The sequence below is a fragment of the Benincasa hispida genome, chromosome 9 (genome assembly GCF_009727055.1).
Source record: "Benincasa hispida cultivar B227 chromosome 9, ASM972705v1, whole genome shotgun sequence".
NCBI lineage: Eukaryota > Viridiplantae > Streptophyta > Magnoliopsida > Cucurbitales > Cucurbitaceae > Benincasa > Benincasa hispida.
In genome coordinates, this window is record NC_052357.1 from 15310652 (window position 1) to 15319933 (window position 9282).

Here is a 9282-nt window from a genome sequence, read left to right on the forward strand (position 1 = left end):
TGCTTCCCATCTCCTCAAACTCTAATCTTCTTCTTCTATTCCCTTCTGTGATGATGAGCTTGACCTGCTCCATCTTTTCTTGCTTCTCTTCTTTTTCTATTCTTTTTCTCTCTTCCTCTTCTAATGCCGAAATTAACCTCTCAGGGTCGATGTTGGACTCATGCGGCGCATTCTCCTTGTGACGCCGCATTAGGGGGTTCCCTCTGTTTCTTTTCCTTCGTCCATCGCAACCAATTGTGTTGCTTCAGGTTGCAGCAGTTCCATCAGTTGCGTCGTTTCCCCCCTATCCTCCCTTACGGAGGTCGATTCTCCATCCTTCTCGGGGCTCGCAGCCCTCTGCCTTGTTTTTTCTTCCTCTCTTAGGCGCCTCTTCTCCCATCAGCGTAATCTTTTCTCCACTTTCTCGTTTTTCCTCCTCTCCTTCTTAGCCTCTTCATCTTCGTCATCATCCTTTTTCTCTTTGTTCTTGCTTGTTGCGATGATGCGAAGACTCCGCCTTTCCAGCCTTTTTTCCCTTACTCTTCTTCTTCTTCTTATCTTCCTTTTTGGCCTCTGCTGCCTTCTTTTCTTCCTTCTCAGCCTCTACTGCCTTCTTCAATCTTTCCTTCTCTTCCTCTCCTGCCTTCTTCAATCTTTCCTTCTCTTCCTTCTTGGCCTCTACTGGCAGCACACCCTCTGCAACCTCCATCGTAATGTCAGGGGTTACTAATGCGATTTCCACTTCTTTGGCCTCTTCAACTGCAATCTCATTTTTTTCTCTTTCAATGATCACAATTTCCTCTTCTTCTATTCGTGGAGGTTCATCAAAAATCTCTACGATGATGGCGGCCTCCGGAGTCTCCAGGACCAGAATATCATTCTCCTTTTCTTCTTCTTCAACCACCACTACTCCATCCTTTATTGCTTCATCCACCATAACCACCGCCTCCTCCTCTGTAGGCAGTGGCTGGTTTACAACCCCTGCCTCGGGCAGTCCACCTCCTTGCTCCAGAGTAATTAGGATGTTGTCAAACATCTCCGTACGTCTCATCTCTTTCGTTCGCTTTCAGTAGAGACGACAGGTGTTTGCGTAGGCATGCTCCCGGTGCTTCTTCCTCTCTTGAAAACAAGAGGCTTAACAGCCGAAGAATTTCTCCGGGCTCTTCCAGTGAGTCTGGGGATGGTGTGGGCTTGTACGGCAAGCCTGCGACTAGCAGCCAGGAATGCTGCCTCTCGCATGGATGCTTGGTCAGGGATGAAAGGTGAAGCAGATTGGTTTGGTGTTTGGTCGGCCATTGAAACGGATTGGAAGGTCTGGTAAAAATTTCGAGCTTCTAGGAAGAAAGAAAGGCTTTGAAAGAAAAACTTAAGGTTTCTGATTTGCTGGTAAAGGGTTTCTAACAAAGGGGGAGGCTGTATTTATAGGTTGGGCCATGGTGGGGCCCAACGCGATTTGTGCGGCGACTGGCCTCAAGCAGCTCAACAGGCACGTCGTTCCACCTCCCGCATTTATGGAATTTTCAGATAAAGAGTCCTTTTGTTTGCCAAGCCATAATTACTTGGGGATACGAATCGATTGGACTTCTTCCCGAATTACCAGAAAAAATTTTCTTTAATATTTTATTTGAATGGACGCAAAGAAAAAGAATAACACATTGTGCCTACCAACACAACTGTATCTCTGTAGAGGATGGGCAACAGTGCATATATCCCCGCAACACACCCCTTAACCAATGCATTTCTGGAAAATACCTCAACATAGTGCATTTGGCTAAGGATGGGCAAAGGACAGATGCGAGCGTAACACACCCCTAAACTCAATACAGTTAAGTTTGGTGAACGCAAGGCATTCCTAATTGGTTTGGGATGCACCCATAGTCATCTTTCTTTCTTTTTATTAATTGTTTTATATTTTTTTTTACACTTTTCATCAGTGCAAGTGCTGTGACTTGCGGCGATAAATTTTCCTTTATTACTCAATCATTCACAATTTAAAGCATACGCACTGATTACAAAAAATCAAAGAATTAAAGACAGGAAAAAATTAAATGCACAGAAGTAAATGAAGAAATAAATTCATAAAGTCAAAATTTGAATTAAATGAAGCATTGAAACAGAATTAAGAAATTAAAGAGAGAATTCAATAAAGCAATTTAAACATAGTATTGAGATATGGACCGAAAATTGCATTGTCTTTGGTGATCGAAATCCAAGTCTCCACAGGCGGTCAGACTTGCCAGCTCAATGTCTTCAAGGACATTGCTCCTTCCCTGTAGATCCTGGGCTTCAGAATTGCTGGGCAGTGTTCCCGGTGTTCGATTTCTTAGCTCAGAGGCTAGCTGGCCCACTTGGATCTCCAGATTTCTTATAGAGGACACTTGTGCTTGCATCATTGCATCATTCTTATCCATATACTGCTTCAGCAGCGTCACTAATGAGCCTCCAGAAGTATTAGATGATGATGGTTGCTGGTTATGCAGTCTTGATTGCCCTTGGTTGTGGTGAAATGGAGGATGTCCTCTACTGCCCTCTTGATGGTTCCCTGGCCCCCTAGGTTGGGATTTCCACCCCAACCGAAGTTAGGATGGCTCCTCCAGCCCAGATTGTAGGTATCACTGAAGGGGTTGTTCTGGATAGCACACACTTGTTGAAGATTCAATGGACACATATCAACTCCGTGAGCGCCACCACAATTGATGCAACTGACTACGGCCACTTGAGCCAGCGCAATGGGTTGCGTTGATTATGGGGCAATGGCTCCTTGGTTAATCGCCATTGATTGGAGGATCAAGGTCACCATGGCCATCTGCACGGCCAGCGTGGTCATTGTCTCCACAGGGACAATGGCTATTTCATTTTTCCTTCTCTCGGCCCCTCGACCTCCATACTTATGATCAATCCAGTCATCCATACTCCGTGAGATGTGGTCGAGGATGACCTTGGCCTCTGTGTATGTCTTATCCATAAAAACTCCTACCACGGAGACATCAGCAACAACCTGCATTTCTCTGTTTAGGCCATTGTAGAATGTTTCCATCAAGACGCAATCGGGAATTTCGATATGCGGGCAGTTTTTCACCAACCTCCTAAATCGCACCCAGGCAGTGCTCAGGGTCTCATTCTCCTTTTTTTCAAAGTTCAATACATCCTTTCGTCGTCTTGCATTGACAGCAGGGGGGAAGAACTTCTTCATGAACCGCTCAAACAATTGCTCCCAGGAAGTGATCTCATTGGGCTCCAGTGAATAAGCCCACTTCTTAGCCTCATCCCTCAAGGTGTAAGGGAACAAATATAATCTTATATTCTCCGGGGTCACGCCAAGTAAGGAGAAATTTTTGCACATCTCAATAAAGCTGGTCAGATGGGCATGTGGGTCTTCACCTTGCAGACCTCCAAACTACCCAGCGTTTTGAATCATCTGCAACATGATCGGCTTGATTGCAAAGCGCGCATTCTCCTCCAAAGTTGGCCTCGAGATTCCAGGTGAAAAATCATACAGGTTGGGTGCCGCATAATTTTGCATTGGGATGTTGAGATCGGCCGCCAAAGAATACAGGATCCTGACCCGGTCGAACAAACGCCCTTGGTTTACCACTGGCACCACATTATCGTTATTATCTGCCATGTCGACTACCTTTTTTTGCCGAATGCGGTTCTGGCGTACCCTTGTGCGGAAAGTTCGCTCGATCTCAAGGTCAGCTACAAATTCCAATTCAGCACTAGGACTCATAAACCGTCAGGCTGCTCTCCACGTTGAACAGCTAGTACAATGACATCTGTCCTGCAAAATACCAAAAACCACTCAAACAATAAACCGTTAACCAGTTCCCCGGCAACGACACCATAAACTTGTTGTACGCTCTAGAGATATATGATGTTCTATGCTTATGATGATGCGATACAACTTCTAGGTATGCGTTAATTGTGGATGTTCACGTAGTATGCCATGCGTTGTCACAAGTTTCCTTACAATGGAACCAAGAGTAATTCCATCGCAAGTTTCTTGATATGATCCGTGGTCGAACACGGGGAAATGGTTTAGGTTATTGTGATACATTCATGGTATATGCGACTAGGTTTTCAATCTTTAAGAGTGTGTTTACAGATATTTAAATTGCAGTAAAACAAAGGAAAGCAGTAAAAATGCAATAATAACATAAAAATACAGTAAACCTAAGCTAGATGTTATAAGATACAGGCTTTATGTACAAGTTACAGGGATCAAGGCTGGCTGTGAAAGTTATGCAGAGACATAGGACGCGTCGGCAAGTCTTATGATTAGAATAGAAAGAAAGACAAATAATACAAATAACGCAAGTTCTCAATTGTATTGAAGATACAAACATTGTTTCGCTCTTCTCTTGGCATACACCTCTCAGTGATCGGCATACACCTCTCGGCCTTATCTCGTCTTCTTCCCGAATTTCTTCTTTTAAGTAGTCAGCTCAACCTTTTTTCTCTATAACCTAGCAGCACTTAGCCCCGTATCAAGTACCATTAGATTTCTCTGAAATTAATGGGGTATTTACAGGTGCAGCTCTTTACTCCGGCGTTGTGGTCCCCACTAATTGTTATAGTAATTCCGAAGATGGAGGGATATTATTCCTTTTGTAATACAATCAGACCGTCAATTCTGCACAACCATTAGGTGTACACGGGTCTCTATCCTCTGCTTTTGCGTTGCACCGATGCATCTTTCGATTATGGGTTCGCATGCGGTGTTGTTTTTATTGTTGCATGCGGTTGAAACACAACTCTAGATCGACTGTCGCATTGCGCCATCATTGCGGTAATCATCTCTTCATTGTTGATCGATGGGCGCAATGTGACAAGGATGCGTTGATCAGTTTCTCGTGAGCCTCTAGCGCAAGCGGTGACTTAGTCTCTTGCAAAACAGAGTAAAATTCGGCTTGTTTTCCATATTTATGGTGTTAGTGGGTGTAACTGCCATCATTTATAATTATTGTAATACTAGGCAAATTTTCATACAATCGGTGTATATATACTCACTTTCGGCCATAATATCTAGATAAGGTGGCATAAATAACTTGTATTTCCACAAGTTACAATGAGAGACAAGAAAATTTTTAAAATTTGGGCTAAAAATCATGATCATGCCTCCCTAACGTTCTTTCATGCAAATTTTATTACAAGAAGAGTGCCTCATAAACTATCATGATAACAATGGAGCAAATGGCAAGCAAGGCAATCAAGCACACAACATACTACCCAATAGGTACCCCACCCCCAACTTAAAAATATACATTGTCCCCAATATATTTCATGTAAAGCTAAAAAAGAATGGAAACAAGGGAACAGAAAACCTCCCCTGATAGCAATGTCGCGTACGAGATTGTGGTGGTATTGGGCTCGCCTTTTAAAAGATGTTCCCGTATCTTTGATAACTTGTAGAAATACAAGTTATTTATACTGTTTTATTTAGATACTGCGGCTAAAAGAAAGGAAAGTTGCGTCGATTGTATAGAAATTGACAAAGAAATGCGAGAATTATAAATTATCGTAAATACACCCACTAACACCATTACGATGGTAGAATAGAATGCTTCAATTTTGTTTTACAGGAAATCAATCACCGCATGCGTTCATGGCTCAAAGATGAAATAAACAACGCATCTACGTCGCATTGCACCCATCATTCAGGAATGAAGAGACGATCAATGCAATGACGGTGCATGCGACAGTCAATCAAGAGCTTTGCGATCAACGCAATTTCAACCGCATCCAGTAATAAAAAACAACACCACATGCGGCGATACATCGAAGATGTAAAACAGCAATGCATTTGCAGAGGGTTCTGACGAGTGTACAGCTGTCAGTTGTGCATTTCTAACGGGATTGATTGGGTAACAAAAGGAATATTCACTCCACCATTTCAGGAACTACCTTAACCATAAAATGGGGTCCACACTGCAAATAGTCAAGCTTCGCCTATAAATAGCTTTTGCAATTCCATTGAAAGATATACTTGAATACATAGAAACGTTTATATACTGATTTGAGAGAGAGACTGGTCTGAAGTGATTTTCAGAGTAGACCTGGGCAGAATCACGATACAAGGCCAAGAGGTGAGTCTCCGAGCAAGGAATCCTTCCAAACCCCGCCGTTGAAGCTTTGTACGAAGGTCACTTCTACCAGAAGAGCAAGCCTGAGAGGGAAGCTCTCCTCTTCATTACTTCCACATGCCGGCAAGCACTACCTCCGTTCAGATCTGTGTCAAGACGTTGACACACTTTCTGTATTTGTCTATAAATTTCTATTTCATCACTTGTATTCACCTTCTTAATCTTTCATTCACACCATGTATCGAATGCTAAATCTTAGTATTAAATGTTATGATCATTATCATCATCATCTCTCCGTCTCTGTCCATTCATCCATAATCCATTTTCTCCATGATGTTTTCCTAATTCCCTGGGTAATTAGTAAGAATTATGCAAGTAAATTAATTTGTGTTAAGGAAATAATTAAGTTTAGCTAAAGCATGCTGGACAGCATCTTCACCTGTGAGAGCAGAAGTGAAGATGTTATTATGCCTATCGAGAGAGGGTTGGCAAAATGTGTTAACTAAATCAAGAAGTACTTCCAGAGATGGAAGCAACCTTGCGTTCATCACGTTCATCCCTGTTTCACCATAGAGATATGGGAACGTGGTAGATCATTTAGAGGTGTACGCCAAGGGAAAGCGAAACCTTAGTTGCATCTTTAACGCAATTGACAAGCTTGCGATGTTTTACTAATTATTCTTTCTCTTTTTGATTCATCCATAAAGACTTGCCATCACATACCACAATACTTTGTATAACTTCACAGGCAGTCTCAACCTCAGTATCATGTATCATGTATCTTGTATCATGTATCTTGTATGATATTAGTTTAGGATTTTATTTTCAATGCAATTTATTTTATCACATAACTTTATTTTCATCGCACTTTAAATTCCTGTACAAACTGAATTCTTTATTAATTTTAAAAATTGGTTGCATATATCACAAAAGTAACACATTAACGAAAACAATCCTTGTGTTCGACCTCGGATTATTCTGAGAAACTTGCATTGGAATTATACTTGGTTTCAGCGCAAGGAAACTTGTGACACGCATTACTCCATAGCATACTACAAGTATATCATTAACAACTCATATATTTAGAAGTAGTATCGCATAAAGTGTGCATAAGCAATAACACAGTATCCATCTTTAGTGTTACAAGTTTATGGCAACATGAGCTTGTAGCACATTATCTATCGTCACAATGCATGCACATTACATAATAATTTTCATGTCATCAAGTTTATGGCACCGTTGTTGGGGATTGGTAACGGTTAGTGTTGAGTACGTTTGTGATATTTTGTAGGACAGATCTCTTTGTACTGACTATTTATCGCGAAGAGCAATCTGACGGTTTATGAGTACTGAAACTGATCCAAAATTCGAAGCTGACCTAGAGATCGAGCGTACATTTCGTGCAAGGGCACGCATGGACAGAGCAAGGCATAGAATAGTGAATATGGAAGAAAACAACAACAATAATGAGGCATCTGCAGTAAATCAAGAGGTAAACCAACCAGCGCAAGATCCCATTTTTCTTACTGCTGACCGCAATATCCCAATGAGGAACTATGCGGTGCCTAATCTGTATAACTTCTCGCTTGGAATTTTAAGACCGATAGTTAAGGAGAACGCAAGATTCAAGATTAAACCGGTCATGCTCCAAATGATTCAGAATACGGGCAATTTGGAGGTCTACAAGGTGAATACCCACATGCCCATCTGACCAGTTTTATCGAGATGTGTGATAACTTCTCCATTCCTGGCGTAACCCCAGAAGGTATCAGACTTCACCTCTTCCCTTACACCTTGAGGGATAAGGCTAAGAGGTGGGCTCATTCATTGGAGCCAAATGAAACAACTTCCTGGGACCAGTTGGTTGAACGGTTTATGAAGAAGTTCTTCCCTCCAACAGTCAACGCAAGAAGACGAAAAGATGTGCTGAACTTTGAGAAGATGGATAACGAGACCCTCAGCACCGTCTGGGTGCGATTCAAAAGATTGATGAAGAATTGTCCACATATCAGGATACCCAATTGCGTTCTGGTGGAAACGTTTTACAATGGCCTGAACAGATCAACGCAAGCTGTTGCTGATGCCTCCGCATCAGGAGGATTTATGGATAAAACATACACTAAAGTCAAGGTCATCCTTGACCGCATCTCGCGAAATATGGATGACTGGGTGGACGACGGTAAGAAGAGGCTCTGAGAGAAGAAGAAATGATACTGCCATTGTGCCTGCGAACACAATGACAACTTTGGCCGCCTAGATGGCCGCGGTAACCTCTCTCCTACAATCGCTGGTGCTTAATCAAGGTGCCCTCTCCCAAGGATCAGCGCAACCCAATGCGCCGGCACCAGTGGCCACAATAAGTTACGTCCAATGTGGATAGGGCCATGCGGTGGAAATGTGCCCATCAAACCAGCAACAAGTATATGTTATCCAGAATAATCTGTACAACAACACTTATAATCTTGGTTGGAGGAATCACCCTAACTTCGGTTGGGGAGGAAATCATAACCAAGGTGGTCCGAGTAACCATCAGAACAAAAACTCTAGGAAACGAGGAAACCTTCCATCTTTTCACCAAAACTAGAATCAAGGGCATCAAAGACAACCGCAAAACCAACATCCTCCTCAAACACCTCTGGAAATTCATTAGAGTCCCTGCTCAAGCAATACATTGAGTAAAATGATGTTGTGATGCAGTCGTAGGCGTCTTCACTCAGAAACTTGGAGATCCAAGTTGGGCAGCTGGCAGCCGAACAACGCAATAGAACACCTAGAACGCTGTCAAGCAATTTCGAAGCCCCAGGATCTCACGGGAAGGAACAATGTCCGTGAAGACATTGTGCAGGCAAGCTTGATCGCCTGCAGAGGTGTGGATTGCGTTCATCATGGAAAACTATCTTTCGGTCCATATCTCTAAATCCTATGTTTAATTGCTTTCTTCATTACTTCTTTATTGCTTCATGAATCTTGTTATTTAATGCTTCTTTAAACTTGTTTTTATGGCTTTATGAAATTACTTTTCATTTAATTCACTTGCGTTAATTTTCGTGCTCTCTTTAATTCCCTTACCTTTCTGTATCAAATGTGTTATTCTTAAATTTTGGTGAATGATTGTTTAATAAGAAGAGAATTAATACCGCTAAGTCCTTGTGACTTGCGTTGATGAAAAAAAAAAACAATAATAATATAAAAAAAATTAAAATACAACCAACATCTGGTA

The 9282-nt window shown here is 42.0% G+C and overlaps 1 protein-coding gene across 1 annotated transcript; it reads right to left on the minus strand.

The window, feature by feature from the left end:
• Window positions 1-445: 445 nt before the first annotated feature.
• Window positions 446-1015, minus strand: LOC120084567 (protein PXR1-like). The gene has a single exon (XM_039040370.1). The coding sequence runs from the start codon at window positions 1013-1015 to the stop codon at window positions 446-448; it is 570 nt and encodes a 189-aa protein (XP_038896298.1).
• Window positions 1016-9282: the final 8267 nt, after the last annotated feature.

Excerpts from the sequence above, each read along its gene's own strand:
- LOC120084567 (XM_039040370.1), bottom strand. The coding sequence starts at position 1,015 with ATGTTTGACAACATCCTAATTACTCTGGAGCAAGGAGGTGGACTGCCC.